Source organism: Aethalodelphis obliquidens, unplaced genomic scaffold, assembly GCF_003676395.1.
Source record: "Aethalodelphis obliquidens isolate GAN/ISIS:26980383/991018 unplaced genomic scaffold, ASM367639v1 scaffold89, whole genome shotgun sequence".
NCBI classification, from domain to species: domain Eukaryota; kingdom Metazoa; phylum Chordata; class Mammalia; order Artiodactyla; family Delphinidae; genus Aethalodelphis; species Aethalodelphis obliquidens.
Window position 1 is genome coordinate 447815 of NW_020838033.1, and position 24550 is coordinate 472364.

The 24550-nt window shown below is 47.2% G+C and overlaps 1 protein-coding gene across 1 annotated transcript; it reads left to right on the forward strand.

Annotated features, from left to right (window-relative positions):
* Nucleotides 1-15927: 15927 nt before the first annotated feature.
* ANKRD40CL (ANKRD40 C-terminal like) lies at nucleotides 15928-19700 on the forward strand. The gene is made up of 3 exons (XM_027094777.1): nucleotides 15928-16083; nucleotides 18281-18424; nucleotides 19473-19700. The coding sequence occupies exons 1-3, from the start codon at nucleotides 16027-16029 to the stop codon at nucleotides 19614-19616; spliced, it is 345 nt and encodes a 114-aa protein (XP_026950578.1). The 5' UTR covers nucleotides 15928-16026; the 3' UTR covers nucleotides 19617-19700.
* The last annotated feature ends 4850 nt before the right edge of the window (nucleotides 19701-24550 follow it).

The window sequence follows — 24550 nt, forward strand, 5'->3', positions numbered from 1 at the left end:
AACACGCACACACACACTCACTATCCAGTGGCAGGATGTCCACAACACACACCGCAGTCAGGAGAAGCATGGAAGGTGAAGAGCAGGCTGTGATCACAGCAACTGTGAAATCCAGCCAGACAGGCGCTGGGAAGGTGGCTGCCAGGAGATTCTGCCCCGTCCAGTGTCCTCCGCGGTCCCCGTTCCCCCTCCAAGGGCTCTTCCTGCCACTCTGCTCCAGCAGCCTGTTTGGAGTGGGTGTTAGGGCAGTGCCTTCCTTGGTCACTGCTTCTCTCCTTCAGCCTGCAGCTCCCACTGGTAAAAGTTCTGAGGCCTGAAGGTGGTTTTAAGGTCCAAAGGAGCAGAGATTTTTTTTTTTTTTTTAGTTCAGGCTTCTGGCTTATTTGACAGGACGGATCCCTCAAAATCTGAAAGTCGGGCTTCCCTGGTGGCGCAGTGGTTGGGGGTCCGCCTGCCGATGCAGGGGACGCGGGTTTGTGCCCCAGTCCGGGAAGATCCCACGTGCCACAGAGCGGCTGGGCCCGTGAGCCATGGCCGCTGGGCCTGCACGTCCAGAGCCTGTGCTCCGCAATGGGAGAGGCCACAACAGTGAGAGGCCCGCGTACCGCAAAAAAAAAAAAAACAAAAAAAAAACCTAAAAGTCTCCTCATCTCCCTGCTTCCAGTCAGTCTCAGGTGCCAGTGACCACATGCAAAATTCATTTTGAACGTGGTTCTCCAGACTGGTTTTTGGCTTCCTGCCCTCAGGCCATCCCCCTGAATGTACTAAAGGACACCGGAGGCTCTCAGGCCAGGAGGAAGGACCCCCTCCTTACTCTGACCTGGCTCAGGGCCGAGGCTTAATGGGCCTTCGCTGCTCAAAGGGCTGTTGAATACGACTTCCTTCTGTCTGCATCTACAAGCAGTCAACTTTCCCAACCAAGGCCCCAGATTTCTGGAACCTTTCTGTTTCACTTTAGTCTTGCTGGCAAACCAGCCAGTTTTCGCCTGGGTTCATCTTATTCCTCTAATACCTTGCTAAATACTGTCTGTGACAACCAAGGCTCTCTGTGACAATCTGCTTTACAACCGCCTGCTTCCCTGAGAATGAGGACAGGGCCTTGCTCATCTCTAGCAACTGTCCTACCATAGGTTTTGCCGCCGCAAAGCACGGGTCTCCACCTTCCCAGACCCGCAGCGGTCTCCTCGCCACCTCCCCCACCGACACAAACCAGGGCCATACATTTCAGATTTTCACTACGGTTTTTAACTCCGGGTTTTAACCTCACTCCTGGGACCAATTTCTGTCCTAAAGGAACACTAATTCATACAAGAGATAACCACCCCCACCAAGTTTCATTTGCTAAACACACTATAGGTTTATTTTTCACTCGTGTTAAAAGGTAAGCTAGGCAGCAAATGACCAGGGACCTCTGTTTCTTGCGGTCATTCAGTGACATAGACAGATTAAAGGTGTGCTCTTCTCAATACACGGCTTCTGAGGGAGACCCGGACACCAGAGCCCAGCAGCAGATTAGAAGAGAGCAGAGGTTGGCCTGTGTTTGTACACGCAGTTTTACTGGAACACAGTCAGACCATCATCTACATATTGCCACAGCTGTTTTCATGCTACAGGGACAGAGGAGGCCCTTCTGAACCGTCACAGAGGAGGCTGTGTGGCTCACAAGGCCTAAAATAGTTACTGTCTGGCCCTTTACAGAAAAAGGCTGCTGACCCCTATGGTAGGGGACTGGTGACCAGAATGGATGGGATGGGCCAGGTCTGCAAGTGGCATCAGCCTTCACTCCATTGGCCAGAACCCAGCCACATGGACAGGGCCACACAACTGTAAGGGAGGCTGAAAGTGTGTTCTCAGTGCGGCCCCAGAAAGCAAGGGAAAGAGGCAGAGTCATCATCCAGGCTTCCTCTGCCACAAGCACCCTCCAGGCCCTGGTAACCTCAGACTCAGCATTTCTTCTTCTCAGTCCACCTTCTTTCCTAAACTTCAGATTCATATTTCTAGCAATGTGCCAGACTTCTCAAACAGAACTTGATCCTTTTTTTCCCCCCAAATCTGTTTCTCCTTCTGTGGTTCATAATTCAGTAAATAGTTCATCATTCACTCAAGTGCTTAAACTAGAAACCTCAGGATAAGCCATGACCTTCCCAGTCCCTCAGTCCCATACCCACACTCTCCACGTGCATTTGAACTTATGTCTCCCAAATCGTACCCCCCTCTTCTCTGCACCCTGCCACGGCTCTTGTATTCGCCTCCTAACTTGTTGCAAGGACCCCAACCACCCCTGAACCTTGCATACAATGGTCTGAGTCCACTTCTTCAAAATCTAATCGGCCTACATTGCTCCCCTGTGTGAAATTCTTGCTGTCCCCAAAGGACACAGGCAGGTCACCTGAGGTCCGCCTTCTCCGCAATGGCAGGGCTGAGAGGGGAACTGTGGCCTGTGAGCCTTCAGAGACTCCATCCTCCACTCCCCATACTTTGCAGGATAAAACTCCAGGAAGCACAAAGAAAATTCTTTGCATAGCAGAAACTCTCAAACCAGTACAGAGGGTGCAGCCCCCTTTCCAAACTCTCAGAGAAGAATCTTGCTGTGGGCTGAGTAGTTTTGTTCTGCAGGGACACAGTCATGCACCTCTCGCGGGTTCTCTGTCCCTGTGCCTCTCCATTTCTACCTGTCTGTCCATCAGAGATTCCTAATACCCGGAGCTTGGGAATGAGGACATTTCCACAGGGCCTCCTCCTCCAGGACAAAGCCCCTCCCAAAGACCCCCGAAGATCACTCCTCTTCTCTCCCCTCTCCATGACACGGCAGCCTCTTTGGGGGACAAAGAGAAGCCAAGTGGGGCTGCGGTCCTCCTCAGGAGTGTGAGTGGTGCTGGGCGGCTGCCTGGGTGACCACCCTGCCCAGGTGTGACTGCCCCAGCAGTCCCCCTCCACCACTGTGCTCTGTTTCCTTGTAACACACATCCTTCTCTGAAACAATCTTATCTTTTACACGTGTTTGCTTATTCATGGCCTGTCTCCCCCACTAGAAAGCAAGGTACCAGATCAGAGTGGTGACATTGTCTCTCTTCTCTGCTGTTTTCCCAGCGTCCAGAAAAGTGTCTGGCTTATCCTTGGTGCTCAGTAAGTTTTTGCCGAATGAATGAAGTGGCTAGTGACCCTCTAAGGCCTCTTGCTTCCCCCACACAGTAGAAGGTGGGGGACCCCTAGACCCCACACCTTCCTCGGTCGCTCTGTCCAAGTTCCAGAGACCGTCTCCTCCCAGAGGACATTTGACGTCTAAAGCTGAGTTCCCACCTGGAACTTCCCATCTGAGCAAACAGCAGCTCCATTTCCCACTTGTTCAGACCAAAGCATCAGCCTTCCTCAACTCCCGCCTCCCTTTCCTCCAGTGCATCGGCAGATCCTGCTGGGACCACCTTCAAGGCGTATCTGACCCTGACCCCCGCCATGGCCCCATCGCTATCACCAGCTCTCTCCTTGATGACTGCTACAGCTCCCCCCACCCCACCCTCCCGGGGATCCCCACCTCCCTTGCAGGGCAGCCTTTTGGAAACATAATTCAGCCCTCTGCTCGCCACCCTCTTACAGCTCCCTTCACACCTGGAGCAGAATCCAGGTGCTCATTAGACCACAGAGCCCCACAGCGCCCCATGGCACCCCGGTCATCGCCACAGGCTCAGCGCCTTCCTCCCGGTTGCAGGGCCCGGGGCCTCTCGCTGCTCCACAGGCTTACCCGGCACCTCCTGCCCTAGAGCCTCTGTGCCTGCAGCTGCCCTGCCCCGAACCTGTTTCCCCACACACCCCGTGGCTCGCTCTCTCCCCCATTAGGGCTCTGCTCAAACATCTCATCGGCAAGGCCTCCTGTCGCTGCTCCACCTCCAGCAGGGCCCCTGCCTCTTGTTTCCTCACCTCCCAGGCCTCACGGTGCACTTCATAGCGCTTGTGTCTATTGATGGTATGTCATCGCCTACACTGTAAGCTCCCAAAGCACAGGGACCTGTCGCTTTACGTGCTGCTGTGCCCTCAGTGTCCAGAACAAGGCTTACCACACCTCAAACGCTCAGGAAATATTTGTTGAATGAGAACAGAATGGTGACTGAAGGAGGTGGGTCCCTGTGTGGGGGATGGGAGTGGGGATCCGGAGCTCAGGTCCCTGGTCTCAGTCAAGTGCACAAGGGCCCTAGTCCTCGGCCCTCCTGGCCTCCTCACGTGTCCCGTCTACGGTCCTAGTGCCCCTCCCTCCGACTGTGGACTCAGTCCTGTGACTGGTCAGTAGGCTGTGAGCAGAAGAGGCACAAGTGCAGAGCTGTGCATTTCTGCCTCTGCCCTCCAGTTCACCACGAGAACACGCCGGGGCAGGCCTGCAGCTGATGAGGGACCCACAGATATATGTACGGAGAACATTCTGGGCTGGGCCAAAGGAACAGCCAGTGCAAAGGCCGGAAGGCAGGAGCTTGCCCGGTGTGCTCGAGAGACGGCAGGCTGGCGCTGCAACCCAGGGAGGGAGGGACAGCCTCAGGGAGGCCACGGGGGCCAGAGCACAGAGGACTTTGCAGACCCTTGTGAGACTCGGGCTTTTTCCTTTGTGAAATGAGAAGCTGAGGCAGGTGTGATGGTTTTAGTGCTGGTGAGAATAGATACAGGAATGTGGCAGAAGCGCAGAGACAGGGGGCCAGAGGATGTTGCAGTGATGAGCCCAGGCTGGCCACCGTGGAGGTGGGGAGAAGAGGTGGGATTCTGGCCACTGGGAGGTTAGAACTGGAGGATTTGCGCAAGGGCTGCAGGTGGGGGTGAGCCCACGGGAGGAAGGGGGGAGTTCTGAGCTGAAGACAGCATGGAGACCCTGCCCGAACGCCTTGGCATCCCTCCCAGAGGCCCCCTCTCCCCCTTCCAGCTGTACTGGCCCTTTTTCCATTCCTCAGACACGTTCAGTTCTCTCCTGCCTCAGGCCTTCGTCACTTGCTCTTGCCCCTTCTCCCTTGCTTTGCCTGGTTAATCCTTGTCATCGGGGTCACGGCTTCAAAGCACTTCACAGAGACCTTCCCAGGACCCCCACCTATCCCTATAGATGATCAGTTCTGTTATTTTTTCTCTTCCCACCCTGCCCTTCCCCTTTCCAGTGCTCATTGTAATCATGTACATAATCCTGTGTTTACTGGTTTAACGTCTGTCTCTGCTGGATTACAGAAAGTAGAGCCCCTTCCTAGCCAACCTCCAGAGACAGACTGCCTGCATTCAAGTTTTCTTTCCTCCTGTTTAAACCCATGCGAATGTGGGAAAACTACTAAACCATCCATCCTCAGTTTCCTCCTTGGAAGGATGGTGGTAACTAAGACCCAATGAGATCGTCGATGTAAAGCACTTAGCTCAGTGCCTGGGACATATTTCAATAAATGTTAGCCACTACACTAGCCATGGTAAGAAGACTGGTTTAAGAACTATCTAGAAGCACTTAGCCTGTTTACATGACTTAACCAGATTTGGCAAGCTCTCTGAGTGGTGTAAACAAGCAGCGCTCCAGGTATCAGACTGCCTAGAGGAGGCAGGTTTGAAACTGCCCCTTGGCACACGCACAACTGGGGAAATAAAAGAGATGTATGGCGTTTGTTGTTTTCCGTTGCTTAGCAACCAAACCCGGGGTGGGTGGGCGGATCCCTAGGCAGGCAGGAGGCAGGGTTCCCCTAAGGAAGCCGGGGGGAACCAAACTCCCTCTCCCAGATCCCTGCACAGAGAGCTTGGCCACTCAACCTGAACACATCTTCCTGCCTAGGACCGGAACACCGATTGAGGGTTACAGAGAAGCTGGGACCATTGAGGTGTTTCTCCTCTGATGTTGGGGGCCCAGCAGCTAGCGGCAGGGGGGGACCGTGACGTCCGCAGGCCCATCCTCACTAGTCTGCCTGTGGCTCTACCTCCCAGCCTGCTGGGTTCCTGCCCAGTTGACATGCCTGGCTCTCCAGCCTATCTTGTGATGCTATGGGCCACCCATCATCCTTCCAGAAGATTCCTTTTAGGCTGTAGTTCACTAGACTTGTTTTCTGTTGTTTGCAACCAGGGATGCTGGCTTGTCTGCCCTCCACACGGGCCGAGTACCAACCCTCAGAAAAGCCCGGTCAGCCCTCACCCTGGCTCCACCCTACACATCACCAAGAGCACAAAACTTCCCTGGAGTGCTGCGGTCACGTGTCAGCCTGCACTCAGAGAACCCGGAAGAGAGGGTAAAGGTGTCGCTGGCTATTTGGAAATATCAACCAGGCTTCTTTCCTAGGATGTCATACCACCTTGCCCCAAGGCAGATGGCAGTGAGGGTGTCCCCAGGACAGGGCTGTTCCTGAAGAACCGGAGAGAAGCAAAGGGAGCTAAGCCTTGAATACTGAGGTCCTTGCCTCAGTCAAAACACTAACCATGGGGCTTCCCTGGTGGCGCAGTGGTTGAGGGTCTGCCTGCCGATGCAGAGGACACGGGTTCGTGACCCGGTCCGGGAGGATCCCACATGCCACGGAGCGGCTGGGCCCGTGGGCCATGGCCGCTGGGCCTGCGCGTCCGGAGCCTGTGCTCCGCGACGGGAGAGGCCGCGGCAGTGAGAGGCCCGTGTACCGCAAAAAAACAACAACAACAACAAAAACACTAACCATGAAGGAGCATTCTCTTCCCGCCCAGAGAATGGGCTGGAATGGGGAAGCACAGAGCTCAGGGAGGAAATAGTTTGCTTCCTGGGTGAGGGTGTGAGGACACCACCCTCTCAGAACACCCAACACATATGTACATGTAAAGAGACCTGGAGGTGTGGCTTGTCTAGGCAGAGAGGGCTGGAGATAGCCCCCGCTCCAGAGTTTCCCACAGAAGTGTCTGAGAGAGGGTTCCGGGCCCAGAAGAGGCTGAGGGTCAGCATGATATGATGACAAAGGAGGCTGGATGAACCACGGGCCCGCTCAGTGAATGCTGGCAGTTGTGGACAGCAGCAGGAGTGGAGGCCAGCAAAAGATGGTCCGTGGGGCCAGAGCCATCTTCACTGATGCCAGCAGAGCAAATGAGAGTGACCAAGATCAGAAGCCCTCTCCCTACTGACAGCACTAGCTGGAACCCCAGGGAGAAAGGAAGGCAGAAACAAAATTGACCTGAGGGAATCCTGAATTCTTTCAGAAAATGCTTCCACACCATGCAACATGGAAAACTGAGATGGAAATTAAAGTCAGTTATGGAAAGTAAAAATGTTCACACATCTGACTTTGTGGCCCGCGAAGTTTGTACCTACTGCAAAGGCATCCCACCCCAAGGAACCCCACCACGGTCACTGTCCAAGAGAGCAAAGGATGGACAGCCTGGAGAGCTTTCAGGAGATTTGTGGAGAGAGACACGAGTAGGATTTTGAAGCCTTGGTAAAAGGGGCCTCTTGTTTTTATTAGCGCCTACTGTGTGTCAGGCTCCATGCTAAACACTCCATGTATTACTTCTGAGAGAGGTGGGAAATTATTCCCAGGTGAGGAAAGTTCAGCACAGAGGTACTGAAATGCATTGGGCTGATTTCCCACAAGACAGCTTAAATCACGGTGGCTGCAAAGATGGGCTCTTTGGGTAACTGGGAATGCTGCTCTGGGGCTTTAAACCCGAAGGTGGTTTTGGGAGAGATGGGAGGACTGGGAGGGACGAGGTTAATTAAAATGCCGAGTTCTTGGAGGGAACTCAGGCAGGAGTGGGGCGGCCCCTGGTGGACATCAGGGGAATGGCGTAGCTTGGTGGCTCCGACCTGACCCGCCAATGGCCCTGGATGGGAGGAGGGGAAGGGGGAAAGGGAAAGGGCCCGCGAGGCTCCCAGGGGGTGCTGAGAGAGGACCACGTCTTCTGTGGGGTCTGGACTTAGGCCCTCAGCCTGGAGACTGCAGTGGCTACTCCAGGGAGGTGTGGTCTGGGGAGGGGCATTATGTGAGGACAGAGAGGAGGAAGGAAGTAACTTTGGCTGAGCGCTGACCATATGTTCAGAAGAGACATGCTGACAACAATGGTATACACTTTAGAAACAGACAAGGGTGCACAGGCACATGCAAATCAAAAGAAAACCAAGGTCATGACCTGAAGATCAAAGCTGAATTCAACTCAGAAAGAAATCCATAGGACAAAGCAGATCTCTTTATAATGCTGAAGGGGGTAAAATGGGCACCAAATAACATAACATAAAAACAGAGGTATATTGGGCTTCCCTGGTGGCGCAGTGGTTGAGAGTCCGCCTGCCGATGCAGTGGACACGGGCTCGTGCCCCGGTCCGGGAAGATCCCACATGCCGCGGAGCGGCTGGGCCCGTGAGCCATGGCCGCTGAGCCTGCGCGTCCGGAGCCTGTGCTCCGCAACGGGAGAGGCCCCAACAGTAAGAGGCCCATGTACAGCAAAAATAAAAAAGAGGTAGGTCTATATAAATCTGCTGTTCTTCAGCAGGGGCAATTTTGAGAAACCTTGGTATACAGTAACATGGAAAAATACCCACAATGAATTGTTCAATTAAGAAGGAAGTCCAAAACCACATTTATACCATGATCCCATTTTTTTCCCTAAATATATTTATGCTGGTGTACACATAGAAAAAATATTGGAAAATTTATACTGAACTGCTCATTCACTCATAATTCTTTTATTCATTCAACAAACATTGAGTACCTTGAGGTGCCAGGCACTGGTCTGTCCTGTGTGCTGGGCCCCTGCCTTTGTGGGAACTCAGGGGATTCCTGGGAGGTGCCCAGGAAAACTGAATTTTCTACTTTCCAGGCTTTTGAGGTTTTGACCTTTTTATTATTAACCAGAAGCATTATATTACTTTGTAAATAAAAAACAACAAATACCATAGAAACCAACCAGCACATAGAAACAGATAAGAAGAAACAAGTCAGGGCAGGGAGAGTCCCACAGTTCACAGCAGCAGGTAGGCTGGGCAGGTGATGGGACTCTCAGCTGCCCTTATGCCTGAATCTCCTGAAGTGAGGAAGACACCCACAACCCTAGAGAATGAAAAGCAGCGGCAACACACTAGGGAGAAGCCCCACAGACGGCAGCGAGGATTCTCAGCCGCTTGAATTTTGTGGTGTAGCGGCACCGTAAGAGACAATCCACCACCCCAACAAGTTATCCTAAATTCAAATCTCCAATCTTGTTCAGCCGCCCTGGGACTCTGCTTACCCACCCCCCTTGCAGTTCCAGCACCATAAGGTGGTTAATAGCCAGCATGTCTGTTTATAAGTCAGCATCTTGCTCAAGGGAGCCTTCTTGCTGATTCAAAGACCAAAGAAAAAAAATTATCTGGCTACAATAGTGCCCCCCCATCCCCAGGAAGCAAACAAAACAGCTGAGGGAAAGTGGCGCTAGCAGGTGAGGGGTCTTTGATAAACAGAACTGTCCCTGAAGAAATGGAGGCCCCTGTCCTCTCCTGCCCCCTAGTGGTAACCCAAGGTTTTCATCTGGATTGGCTTCTCTATGGACACCAGGATTCCATCAAGCAACGACAATAGTAACAACTGACACAGAGCTCTAATTCACAGAACATATTTTTTTATATTCTATCCTTGCAGAACAGATGGAATCATTATCACCCATTGTATAGATGAAGAAACTAGGCTCAGAGAGAGTTAAGCAAATCACCGATGGCCCCGCATTCACAAGTAACCCAGTAGTACTCTTCCTCCAATGCCACCCTCCCTTCCCAAAGCTGCCATTCTTTTTATAAAGCCAAATTGAATTTTCAGCTGGGTCTCCAATCCTAGAAGGCAGTCTGAGGGTCTGCTAAGGGCCAAGTACTATTTAGTGGGTTCACAGTCTTGTCTCCCAGGAGCAAGTATTTCCTGGAGCAAGCAGCCAAGTTGTTTTTGCCTGGTCCCTGTATCGTTAATCACAGAAACAGGGAAGTGTGTTGTTTTCAGTCTCACTCTTCATTGAAACCTCAGGTCTATTCAGGCTCAGTGGTGGCACTGGGCCTTCTGGGGGTACCAGGAGCTCTCAGCTGTCTTCTCCAACCACACAGGTGTGTGTAGGAGGCTCGTGAGGCTGCCCTCTGAACCACTTGCCTCAATACTTCCCTCAGTCATTAAACGTGTTTTTTCCTTCTTTCAAAGTAATATGTGCAAATAGATTTTTTTTAAATAATAAAAAACTTACAGAGGACGATCCCCAAGTTTAGGAAACCAGAATCTTTTCTATCAGGCAGTAGGCCTGCCTGACCTTTGTCCCAGAGGGAGACATTATCTTTAGTATACTGGACAGTAAAGAAACCTGCCCTTTGGGAATTCCCCGGCAGTACAGTGGTTATACAAATATTCTTGAACAAGTCCAGACAAAGACAGCCAATACCTATGCTCCACTAACTGCATGCGAGAGACGCATATAGAATTAATCTCCCAACAATTAAAAAGGCCTACTAACGGGCTTCCCTGGTGGCGCAGTGGTTGAGAGTCCGCCTGCCGATGCAGGGGACACAGGTTCGTGCCCCGGTCCGGGAAGATCCCACATGCCGCGGAGCGGCTGGGCCCGTGAGCCATGGCCGCTGAGCCTGCGCGTCCGGAGCCTGTGCTCCGCAACGGGAGAGGCCACAACGGTGAGAGGCCCGCGTACCGCAAAAAAAAAAAAAAAAAGGCCCACTAACTGATAAAGCTAGAACAATAAAGGAATTCCACTCTGGCAGGATATAAAGCTCTCACACTGTGCCTGCCCCCAATCAACCCCGGACCAGGTACCAGACAACTAGGGGCAGCCCTGACACCACAGAGCCTAATGAGATGATACAAAGTGGCCAATCCTACACCTGCTTAGCCTGATTACCCTACCTTTCAAGCTTCCCATGAAAGGCTCTTGTCTACATTTTCCCCTCATTCCTTCTGCCTCCTGGCCGACCCTGGTGCCTCTCTGTGTGGCCCTGTGTGGCATGCCATGTCCCCTTCCTCTTGGGAACTGAGTAACAAACCACCTTTTTAACATCAGTTGTCTCCTAATCTGCTGGCCTCACCATACCTCAATGATAATAAAACCTAGATTTTAACATTTCATCTCTTACTATCAGATCGGAAAAGTTACAAAACTTGACAACACTGCTGGCGAGGCTGTGGGGAAACAAGTGCTCCCATGTGTGGCTGATGGGAGTGCAAAATGGTTAAACATTCATGGAGGGAAACTTACTAGTATCTCCAGATCACTGTTTAGTGGAAAAAAAAAGCACAGTAGAAAAGAATGTTTACACCACCTTTTCTGTAAGAAAGGAATAATAAGGAAATACACATATATCTGTTTTTCAAAAAGAAACACGGGAAGGATAAGTCAGGAACTGAGGAGATATTTTCCTGCAGGGGATAGAAGGCATGGAAATGTCGAGTGACTCATCTCTAAACATAAATTTTTGTATAGTTTTGACTCTTAGAATCATGATAATGTTTTATATACTCAAATTATCAGTAAGGATTGGGAAGAACCCTAAAATGCAATTACAAACAATCAACCCAACTGTATTTCAAGTAAGCAATTCTGGAACTACTTGGCCTGTGTAACTGTCAGATTGAGCGAATGAGTAAATATATTAAAGATGTTAGGAAAGCCAGATTTCCCACTGTTGGAGAAGAGAGCTATAAAATGGAACTGGAGAAAGCTAGGGAGAACCCTTTGGTTTTGAAATGGAATTGGAAGTATCAGTATGAACTTGTGGTCTTAAATATATATATACACAGAAATATGTACAGACAAATGCGTGTATGCGTGTTCCTAGTTCTGTCCACTAAAAGGGTCTAGAAGCATTCTTCTTGGAATCCGCATAGGAATGCGTACACCGATTCCCCACTGAAAGGAAATGTGGCTCCTTGGAGAAGTGACAGAATCCAGGGCTGGGGCAGGGAAAGTACAAGTTGAACACAGAACATCTTGATGTACCAGGAAGTAAGAAAGTGCTCATAGAATGATGGGTACGTGAAAGGATGACAGGATATGGGAAACAGCTGTAAGCAGATACTGTACATAATTGGGATAATCTGAGCATCAAAATAAATAATGGTAATAATGGATTATAACTCATTGAATAAAACAAGAATCCACGAGTCCACACTGATAATAATGAATGAATGAGGGACTTCCCTGGTGGCGCAGTGGTTAAGAATCCACCTGCCAATGCAGGGGACACGGCTTCAATCCCTGGTCTGGGAAGATCCCACATGCTGCAGAGCAACTAAGCCCGTGTACCACAACTACTGAGCCCACCTGCCACAACAACTGAGCCCACATGTCACAACTACTAAAGCCCACGTGCCTAGAGCCTGTGCTCCGCAACAAGAGAAGCCACTGCAATGAGAAGCCCGTGCACCGCGTCAAAGAGCAGCCCCTGCTCGCCGGAAACAGAGAAAGCCCACGTGCAGTAACGAAGACCCAACGCAGCCAAAAAATAAATAAATAAAAAATATATATATACATATATATATAATAGATAAATTTATTTTAAAAAATAATGAATGAATGAGAAGGAAAGCGCTTTCTTACAATAGGATACCAAATTAATGTAGAAAGAATAATGGAACCAGAGCATCACCATTTTGCAATCATCACAGTAACAATCGATTCAAGTCAATATCCTCAGTGGATTCTGGAAACTAAAGAGTGAAGATTTGAAAAAGAAATAGGATATCTGGGGCTTCCCTCGTGGCACAGTGTTTGAGAATCTGCTTGCCAGTGCAGGGAACATGACTCCAATCCCTGGTCCGGGAAGATCCCACATGTCACGGAGCAACTAAGCCTGTGTGCCACAACTACTGAGAACAAGTGCTGCAACTACTGAAGCCCGCGCACCTAGAGCCCATGCTCTGCAATGAGAAGCCACTGCAATGAGAAGCCCGCGCACCACAACTAAGAGTAGCCGCCACTCGCCGCAACTAGAGAAAGGCCGCGTGCAGCAGCGAAGACCCAACACAGCCAAAAATAAATAAATAAAATAAAATTTTAAACAAAGGATATCTGTACGGTTTCACAGTATCTCCCCATAAGTTACATACTAATTACAAAGGGAAAAGGACACACTTTACAATGGAAAAACCTGGCGGATACCTCCTTTCACAAGTGATTAAAGTCACCATTCCCTAAGATGGAACAAACCAAGATGTGCCTCCCATTATAATGCACTAGGAAGGACATAGCACTTCCGTGCTATTCCTGCCAAAGCACATAATTTGATCCTAATCACAGTGAAACACTGGACAAACACAAGTGAGGGACAAACAACAAAATAACTTGCTTGGACTTTTCAAAAATGTCAATGTCATGAAAAACAAAGAAAGGCTGAGGAACTTTTCTGGATTAAAGAAATTTATGAGACATGGAAATTAAGTACAATGCATAATCCTGAATGGGATCCTGGGCTAGGGAAAAAAAGCTAAAGAGGATATTGTTGGGTTAATTGATAAAATTTGATTATGGACTGTGGTTTAGCTAAAGGCATTATATCAATGTTAGATTTCCTGATCTTGATCCTTGTATCTTGGATATATAAGAGAATACCCTTGGTATTAGGAAATACAGCCTGAAATCTTTAGTGATAAATGAGCACTTACTCTCAAACTTCCTGGGGAAAATGTGTGTGTGTGTGTGTGTGTGTGTGTGTGTGTGTGTGTGTGTGTGTTATACACATATGCACGCATATATACCAGGGAAGAGAGAGAGAATATTAAAGCAAATGTGACAAAATGTTAACCATTGGTAAAGGGCACATGTTCTTGCAACTTTTACGTAAATCTGAAACTATATCAAAATTAAAAGCTATACGCCGACCCCCACACAAAAGCTAATATGAAAACAGAAGGGCCCACTAATTGCCCAGCATAATGAATGAAAAAACACCCACACCCAGGCCTATGTGGCTGCCTCCCAACAAGCATTTTGCTCTTGCTTGTTAATGGGTCCTGATTTTTTTCTTTTTTTTTTTTTTTTTGGCTGTATGCGGGCCTCTCACTGTTGTGGCCTCTCCCGTTGCGGAGCAGAGGCTCACGGACGCGCAGGCTCAGCGGCCATGGCTCACGGGCCCAGCTGCTCCGCGGCATGTGGGATCTTCCCGGACCGGGGCACGAACCCGTGTCCCCTGCATCAGCAGGGGGACCCTCAACCACTGCGCCACCAGGGAAGCCCTGGGTCCTCCTGATGTTTAACATTAGACTTTTTACACTAGAGCATGTAATACTTTTATTTAAAAAATTTAAAAATAGAGGAATTCCCTGGTGGCCTAGTGGTTAGGATTCCGGGCTTTCACTGCCATGGCCCGGGTTCAATCCCTGGTCGGGGAACTGAGATCCTGCAAGCTGCACGGCACGGCCAAAAAGTAAATTAAAAAAAAAAAATAGAAAAGAGAGGGTCCCCCAAAAGAAGAAAAAGTGAGGTTTGTGGAGAGAACACGTGCATAAGTGAACCAGTGAATGGGGAGTGGGCGAGTGAATGGACAGAGCAGGCTAGCGACGTGGGGACGGAAGAGGCTCCCTCTCGAAGCACAGGCACTTTCACCTCTGCCCTCGTGGCCCCATCCACCCAGGTGAGGGGTGCAAGTGGGCTCTGTTTATGGCTGACACACCCTAGCAGCTGGGCTGGCCAAAGTGCATTTTCTTTCCCTCCCTTAGGAGGTCAGGCCAGGCAGACCCGTGCTGCTTCCTCCTCTCTGCCGGGGGGGTGGGGGGGGGTCTCCTGCATTCTTGGCAGATGGGCACCAGGCATGCTGGGGAGGCTGCGTCAGGCTGGCAACCAGGTGGCCCACATCTAGCCCCGGGCCTGTGCCCGGCTGCCCCTGTGACTATCAGGGAGCACTTCCCTGCCTTGGGCCTCCGTTTCCCCATTTGCACCTTAAGAAGTCTGGTCAAATCAGTGATTCTCAACTTTGGCCACACATTAAAATCAGCTGGGGAGGACTTCCCTGGTGGAGCAGTGGTTAAGAATCTGCCTGCCAATGCAGGGGACACGGGTTTGAGCCCTGGTCTGGGAAGATCCCACATGCCACGGAGCAACTAAGCCCGTGCGCCACAACCAGAGAAGCCCCCGCGCCTAGAGCCTCAACGGAGAGTAGCCCCCGCGCAGCAACGAAGACCCAACGCAGAAATAAATAAATAAAATCAGCTGGTGACCTTTTAAAAATTCCAGGGCCCAGATTGCACCCCAGACCAACTAAGTAGGACTCGTCAGAGGGTAGGACCAGGCACCCACAATTTTTAAGGTTTTGCAGGTGATTTCAACGCACAGCTAAGTTTGAGAACCTATGGGCTCTGATCTCTGAGGTTCCCTCTAGCCTTATGATGCTGAGGCCCACCCAATGCCCTGTCCTCTGACACTGGAGGGTTAAATGATATGGGAGAGCCACCCCGAACATGTGAGTTCCTACCTTCAGCCCTTTGAGACAGCAGCCCTGCCCAGGACTTTGCCCAGCCCCATCCACCCTTCAATGAACCTCCTGCTCCAGCTCCTGCCTCCTCCATTTCAATATTTGGAATCAGGGATTCAGGATCCTTGCCAAGGCGGAGTCCCCCCCAGGTACAGGCCCGGGTGTTCCTGCTTTCTTGTCACTCACAGATGCTGAGGAAGGGGCTGGGAGAAAGGGGAGTGAGAACTGGGGAGGAGGGGCAGTCTGTTCAATCCGAGATACTGTTTGGCTTTTCTCATCCCTTGAGGTAATATCTGCTAACCTTTTCCAAGGAGGGCTGTACCAGCAAAGCCTCCCCTCCCAGGGGCCCTTGGGTAGGTTAGCCTGCACTGCTTCCCCATAGACACAGCCCGAGGAGAGAGGAGAGACCCTTGAATTTCAGTCCCTTCCTTCACTTGCAGCATCCTGTGCAAATTAAATCATACAACACACCTGAGCCTTCGTTTGCCTACCTGTAAAATAGGTCGACCCTGCCCTATCTTACCAGCCAATGACAAGAACATATTATTGTTTCACTGCAGATAGATGCGCTAAGGCTTTAGAACATGCTTTTTATTTGATTGGGAGCTCAGCATAAATGCTAGAGGGGCTGCTGATCTGACAGACCACAGAGCTGACCCATGGCTGAACCCCAACAGGACATGAGGGAGAAGTCTTTAATTCCTGTTTCCAACATGGTCCTCAAGGATAGGGGAGGGGCCTGAGGAAGGGAGGAGCAGGGTGCCCTCCCCCAGTCTGCCAGGGGTGTAGTCAAGAGCAGAGCAAGTAGACCAAGGGTCCTTTCAGGGGGAGGCAAGTATCAATAGCTGTAAATTAATAACAGCAGCCAGCAAACACTGGTGCTCACTGCGTGCCTGGAGGGGTTGTACTTCGTTCACTTTCTCATTTCCTTCTTACAACCTGTGAGTTGGAGATTATTAATCCCATTTTCCAGATCAGAAAACAGGCTCAGAGAGATTAAGTAACTTGTCTAAGGTGTCACTGATACTAATAGCATAGGAACAACAGATCCAAATCTGCCCGACTTCAAAGGGCATGCCTTCTGACCTCTAAGAGGCCCTGTCCATCCACAGGGCATCATGACCCGACAGATTCATCCGAGAATTAAACGCTTTTACACGTGGTAGGCCAAGCTGGGGGACATCTCACACTCTGTGTGGGGTGAGCAGTGAAGGTGTGCGGAGGGCATCATTCCAGTTCAGGTATCTGGGGGGCTGAGGCTCAGTGGCTGCAAGGTTGTCTCCCAGCCCAGGGCAGAGCTCCCTCCACGGCCCAGAGTGGAAGGGCACGGGACTAGACTGCAGATCCCTGCCCCAGGGGTAGGGACATTATTTCTGTCCTGGGAGAGGGCTGCGCTGAGCGAGAGCATCTCATTTCTGGGGGAGCATTTAGCAGTGTGGAAAAAGCACGGTTTAAGCCCTAAGCAGGACTGGCTTCATGGGCCTGAGATCAGAGCAGTTGTGCAGGGCCCTACATGAAGGCCTCACGCTTGGGATTAAGTGCTCTATGGTCGCTGGCTCGAAAATTTTAATATTTAGTTTGTTCTGTAAGTGAAATCAGACGGGACAATGGAGCATGTGCTGGGGGACTGGGAACTGGGAGCTGTGGTTCGAATGTGTGGTCCCACTCTCAGTCCATCGTGCTCTAACCGCTACCACTCCCTCATTCTGCTGTCACCTTCGGCCCCTGGCAGCGACTCAAGCAACAGGCGGGCAAGGCAGGGCTTGCTCTGAGGTCCACTGAGCAGGGAAGCGACAAGGGCTGGGGTCCCTCGGCCACCCCCATCCAGATACCACAGTGTTCAGGTGCGGAGGGTGCAATTCCCTGGGTAGCCATTTTGCACTGGGCCCCACTTAATTAGTAGGTCACATCCAGGTGCTGCCATTTCCTAATGGAGCAAACTCCAGCAAGTTACTTCACCTTTCAGCACCAATTTTCTTGACTGAAAATGGGAATAATGTCTACACCCCATAGGATTCTTGTGAGCACAATGAGGTTTCTGGTCCCTCCCCCCCAAAATGCAAGTCTGATTATGACAGCCTCCTCCTGAACACTGTCTAATGGCTTGGCATTGTTCTAGAATAAAGGCCTTTCACCCATACCAGTACTGTCCAATTAAAATGTTATGTAAGCCACATATGTAATTAAAATTTTTCTAGTAGCCACATTAAAACAAGACAGGTGAAATTAATTTTAATATATTTACTTCACCCAATATATCAAAACTATTATTTCAACACATAACCAATATTAAAAATGAATGAATTTTACATTTTTTTCTAAGTCTTTGAAATCCAGTGTGTATTTTACACTTAAGAGCATATCCCATTTCACGCAGACTCTCAACCACTGCGCCACCAGGGAAGCCCAACAGTTAAGTTTTAAGACTCACTCAATGCCACTGTACCAGAAGATGGTAGAATTATCCTATTTCTCAGCCTACCTCTCACCTTGAAGTCCCAGGTGGTTATCAACAGAATGATTTACACTCTTAAGAATACAGAGCCCCAGGGCTACACGTTTCCTTGAAGCTTTACAAATAGCCAACAAGGCACAAACAACGCCTATGTATTGCCAAGGGTGCTGCATATCACCCACTGCATATTTTAAATCCTAGCCTGGCTTCAAACTGCAAGCCTTTTGGTGGGTATGATGGGGCGTACACCCCAGAGCTTGCCCAGCATTCCAATAAAAGCTTCAGATAATTATAAGTTTATATTTGCCTATAAAAGCTCCAGATCTACTTATTATTCAGTTCTTTTGCTGTAATAATTGATGTTGAAAGGCTTTTAAATGAATGTTTTGTTTCTTTTACGAATAAATTTGTGGGTGATCCAGAGCTGGTGCTGAAAGTCAGAATTCAGAGCCACAAAGAAAATGCATGACTTCATTCAAGTTGAACTGGATAGACAAGAGCTGAGTTACCAAAATCTACTAAAAGTGAGCTGCTGTGAACTGGGGATTAACCCTGAGCAAGTGGAAAAAATCAGAAAGCTACCAAACACACTACTCAGAAAGGTAGGGTTTACAAGTTTCTAAATAGAGACTGGGCTCTAGGTGGGTAAAATTATGTCCTGTGAAGCCAATCACTAGCTCCTGCATTACTAATATGAAAACAAAATCCAAGACACTGGAAATTCTGGCTGCAGGACAGCCAAAAACGGTAACTGGGTTATTTTCAACCTGGTGCTTCTACAGATTTGCATACGTAATTCATCAACCCTTTTAAAATTGTCTGAATTACAACTAACACCCACATTTAAGACCCTAGTTCAACATGGCCAGCCTCCAATCTCTACAAAACTGACTGGTCCCCAGGACAGAAAATACAAACCCATTCTTATCTACTTAGCAACAGTCAGCCTTTGCAATCTCAGGAAACAAAATTTGGGGCATTTTAATATATTTTCCTGATTCAAAATACAAATCTCACTTTTTAACTTCAGAAGAAAATTCTCATTTCTTTGGGCATTATTTTTTTTAAAAAAGCAACTTTCAAATGCCTTTAGCGGGGCTTCCCTGGTGGCACAGTGGTTGAGAGTCCGCCTGCCGATGCAGGGGACACGGGTTTGTGCCCCGGTCTGGGAAGATCCCACATGCCGCAGAGCGGCTGGGCCCGTGAGCCATGGCGGCTGAGCCTGCACATCCGGAGCCTGTGCTCCGCAACGGGAGAGGCCACAACAGTGAGAGAGGCCCACGTACCACAAAAACAAAAACAAAAACAAAAAAACGCCTTTAGCAATTCTTATTGGTGCCTTGGCTAACAGTATATTCTTTGTAAACTAAAAGTAGTGGGATGATCATACTTTATAGTTTTTTGTTTTTTTTTAATGCCCTGGCCTAAAGTTTTTCTTCAAATTGGGACTTTATTCCCTTTGGAAACCTGCAACCACATGGACTGGGGGAAAAAAAAAAGACACACGCACACAGAAAAAACAATTCTAAACTGCTGACTTAGTTTACCATGAATAGACAGAAAACAATGCTTGGCCAATATTATTAAGCCTCTGTATCCTAACTTCACATGTATTTATGAACCATTATATAATTTCTTTTCCATATTAAGGACAAAGACATTCTAAGACTACGGGACTTTCAAGAAGTAGAACTAATTTTAATGAAAAATGGAAGCTCTAAACTGATAGAGCACACACCATCTCTGTTAGAGAAGCCCTGCTACAACAGCAATGCTGCAAAAATGACATATTAAGAAATCCCAGAAACAAAAAACTGGAATTAGTATTTTGTAAATAATGAAGCTGGATGTATGTACCAGTTTGCTAACTTCACATGTGTACTTATTACATTTCCTTGTTTGCAACTTCTCTGGGCTGGGAGTACGTTCAAAATGCTTTGACAAACAGAAGTATAAAAAAAAAAATTGTAAGTATGATACTTATCAACGCAAGTTTAGTTTGTAAAGTTGTACCCCAATCCTGATCAGGCATAGGTATGCACTCCTGAGATTCAGTCAGGACAAATGGCCAGGGTCTGTTCACATGAACTCCATTAAGGGCAGGGTGAGCTGATGAGCTGGGAAAGCCAGGACCCCACTTGCCACACTGGTTCAAATATCCCAGTTTCTAAAACCATCTCTTACCATCATTTCCTTTTTACACACTTTTTAACTTACCTATGACTTAACACAAGTCATCTTTGAGGGTACTTTTAACATACAACTTGCAGAAAAGCCAAGGCACAGCATACAGGACTGAACTCTATTAAACAGGTGAAAAAATAAAACCAAGCTGGCACCCTCACTAACTAGCTCCAAGGTGGGTTATGATCACACCCCGTGCTAGGTTCTTCCCTACCACACCACCCGGAATCCTTCTGGGTCAACTTGCTAACTTCTAGTGCTTGTTACCTTGGAAGCACTCATGCCTGACTCCATTTACCAACTTCCAACAAGACACACCACACTGTCACTTCTTTACACACCCGTGTGAAACGATCTCTAATCCTCATGGAACTGAGACCTTAAGGCTGATCTTTAATTACCAGAGACCTTCTGGGCAAGCACAATGTCTTGTCTCCTCCAGCACATGAAATAGGCCACTGTTCTCTCACCTCCAAATTCTTCATAGGTCACCTTTGATGAAGGGCGAAGGGACACTGAGGCATTACATCAACACTTATCGCAACCAATGCCAAAAAAGTGGAAAATGTTCAGATTAGGGTAAAGTTTCAACCACTTTCCCCTTAAAGAGCAAACATTATTTAAACACTTCATGGTATTCGTATTAAGAGTAGAACAAGGACAAAGAGCGGCCCCTCTGAGGTGACAATGTAACTTGAACAAAGGGAAGGACGTGCTGACAGGTCAGGAAAATGGCTCTTCTCACCTCAGCAGCTCCCCTTCCTGGATTGGCATAAATCTGACAGAAAAGCTTTCTTGGAAGCTGCTTACACAGCAGAAGCAGCATCAGCTCCCTGGCGGGCATCCAAATGAAAGTAACATCAAGATAAAAATAATGTATCACAAAGAAAACATATATTTAGGCCCTGTTTCTAGCTTTCGAAGACTACAATTAAGACCCTAAATCTGGCACTTGAGAAGCAGTACCCTTTACATCTGCTACTCACTGAAGATTAATTTCATGAAACACATTGTTTACGTATGTTTTACTACTTACTACCTTCACCAAGACCTTTTCCCATTTTTTAATTTAAATTTTATTAAGAAATATCATACATACAAAACCACATACACATACAGTTTAAAAAAGAAACCACCCACCCAGCTTCAGCAATCACCACCAGTTCCTCTGAAGGCTCCTCCTTGCCCTTCATGATCTCCCTCCATCCCTCCAATGTACTGAATTGTGTTAATCATTTCCTTGCTTTCCATTTACCATATATTTAACGGCCTGGTTTTGACCTTCACAGAAACGGAACCACCGTGGATGTATTCTTCTGCAACTTGCTTTTTTCACCATTGAGATTCCTCCTTGTTCACATGTGCAGCTGTAGTTCAGTCTGACTTCTGTGTAATTCCTCTATAGGAATACACCACAATATTTATCCAGTGGACTGTTGGACGTTTGAAGTCTTTCCAGTTTGTTTCCATTTCCTTTTCTTTCTATTACAAACGATGCGGTTATGACATTTTTACATCCATCCCCTGGCACACAGGCATAGGAGTTTCTCTAGGGTATGTATCTAGGGGTGGAATAGCCACAAGAAGTTATGGCACAGTTATGCCAAACTGTTTTCGAAAGCTGTTGTTCCTAAACGTTTTTAAAGCTGTTGACAACTGATCTATTTGAGATGGCTGAGGGGAAGAAACAGATCAACTATGAAACTCTCAAACTGCATTTTTAAACTAGAAAATTAAAAAATCTAATACAACAATGAAAAATACATTTAATTCTCTTTTACTCGAAATGTACTTTTGAAAACTGCTTGTTTAAACTTGAAATTCCTATCTCCTATGTCTCAAATGTCTCTAAATATACTGAGTGAGAACAGCAAGATTCAGAACGTACGCTATACTATCATATACCCTAAAAGATTCATACATAAATGGTTACATCCCTCACCCCCACTTCCCCACAAAAACCACTTGGAAAAACAATTCTTAACACTAGTAGCTCCTGTAGAGGAGGAAGAGAGGGACAGGAGTAGAAGAGAGACAGATCACTAAACACTTCTGTTGTTTTTCTGAACCATATACAAGCATTACAATTGTCACACAAATTCTTAAAAAGCAGTCACCTGGGGTTCTTTCATAAACTAAAAATCAGTCCAAACTCAAACCTGAAAACCAACCCTGAAGTCCCATCCCACAGAAAATATACACAATTCTCAAGTATTTTTTTTTGTTTCATGCACATTTAGAATGTTTAAAAACATTCGCACAGCTCATCTACAATGCATTTTTAGAAGCAAAGAATGTACACAAGCTCAAAAAACTTTCACCCTAAATTTTTGTTTTAACATCTCTAGAAACTTTTAATCAGGTAGCTGCACTCAACCTACATACGGTCAAAGTGTTCTCAGACCTTAGAAATAGGGCTGGTTATCCTCTGTGACACTAACTATATTGAAGGAACCAGACAGATCACCTGCAGGTGAGTAATGCTATAAGGAAAGAAGGTAAGCGTCTCTAGGCTGGCAATATGATTAGCTCAAGAAGGCAAGAAAGGTTTTAATTTAAATTGAAAAATTACTGTATTATGATCTGTTTGAAGAAAAAATGTCTTAACAAAAAGGGCGATGATGCAGTGTCTCTACCCTGCAGAAGGGAGGATGCCAGAACAGCAGACTCAATTACCACATCCCCTTGAGAGGCACAATGGAAAGTAAGCTACCAGACCAGTACTACAGTTGACCAACTAAAAGTTCATCCAATTGATTTTAATTAATAAACTGTTCTTTATCTTTTAGTGATACATGCATAAATATTTACAAATTAAATGTCTGAGACTTACTTGAAAATGACAGGGGACACACACAAAGAGTAAGAATGGCCATTGAGTGATGGACTTTCATAAAAGTTAACTATACTTTCCTACTTTTGTGTCTTAAATTTTCCAAAATTAAAAAACCCTGATCGCTGATTCCAATCTTATCAAGTAATCTTCTGGTTAATAAAAATTGGCTCCCCCTTAAAGGCTTTTCAAAGAGATGCATTAAGCCAACTGACAACTTTTTGGTCTACATGACAGAAATGTGTATTTCTTAGTGTAAATTAGCACATGGCCTCTATACTGGATTCTGTGAATTTGGTTAGTAAGAATAACTTCCTCTTGAGCCTGATAATTTTGGGTGTTGGGTGTGACCCAATTTCTAGATCTCCACAACTAAGGCCAGACCTTAGCCATGGACACCCCAAGGGACCAGGCCTCCCCCTCAAATCCTACATTAGCTTCAACAGTGATCCATACAGATGAAGACGATGAAGACTTCATGAACTTGTTTAGTGTACTTCATTAAAGTCAGTCAGCTACTGACTCTACATGAGGCAGAGCAGAGCAAAGCTGGCACTTTAATACCCTCATGATGACTAAGTACCTTAATACTTAAGTAAATTTCTTCTGTTTTTAACACTTAGTAATAGAATAGGAATAGAATAGAATAAACTATCACTTTATGACCTTTATTCCTACAACCAAAATCTTGTTAAACTACACAAGGCAGTGCTTGGGAGGTGGTCGACTTTGTATTAGACTGATTCCCATCTTACGTTAATCCTCACATGAATCATCTCTGACAAATTCAGAGATAACCCATCCATCTACTGCCGCATCTCCAGGATTAGCTAGGTAAGCCAGGAAAGCTCCGTCCCCATAGCATTCTCATACAAAACCTCTGAAGTGGCAGCTTCATTATTTCCCAAAGCTTGGTGGAGGGTATTTTAGTAAATTCTGTAGCCTATTATTATGCCTATTAGAATGAATACAGTGGCATAAACAGTAAGGTAGCGGACCACAAGGCAGAGACCTAGATTCCATGTGCTAGTTTCTCCACCAACATGGAGCCGTAAGTCACTGGGTGAGTCATGTAATGCACTAACTCAAGTTTCCCCACCTACAAACTGACGACAATATCTGAAAATTATAAAGCACAGAGAACTGCCATGGTATATGTAGCTGGAGCTACTATTTTTACACAGTCACAAGCTGGCTGTAGGTAGAAACGTGCTGCCAAATTTGCTGTACACGACCCCCCCACATCCCCATTACCTTAAGCATCAGTTTTAAAAAAAAAAAACCCTTGTTATATGTACCATACACCCCATACATAGAAATAAATACATTTATAATCCAACAAGACCAGGTTAAAAAAATCTTGATACAGGATTTTAAGACCAAAAACTAGTTAAAAGTTCTTGAAATGCTCTTCTACATCATTATTTCATAGCTGAAGGATGATAGTGTTTGTCAGAAGGACATTTTGAATTTTCTACTACTAAAGAAATCTCTCAGGGATGTAAAAATATATTCTAGTTCATTGTATATCTTTGTTATTAAAAGCATAATTCAAATGTATTCATAACTACCCCAAATTGAAGCACCATTATTTAAAACATTTAAACTGTGGAAATTCTATAAAAATTAGTCTTAAACAGAACAAATCAGATAAAACTGTACACCAACATCTCTAGTAACAGCGTATCTCATATTTAAAACAAGGGACTAG

Bases quoted from the DNA above. Each gene is read 5' to 3' on its own strand.
- ANKRD40CL (XM_027094777.1), top strand. From the start codon at position 16,027: ATGGCTGAACCCCAACAGGACATGAGGGAGAAGTCTTTAATTCCTGTT. The intron at 16,084-18,280 runs GTCCTCAAGGAT...AGAGCCACAAAG, and splicing joins TAATTCCTGTTTCCAACATG to AAAATGCATGACTTCATTCA. The intron at 18,425-19,472 runs GTAGGGTTTACA...TTCCATATTAAG, and splicing joins CAAACACACTACTCAGAAAG to GACAAAGACATTCTAAGACT.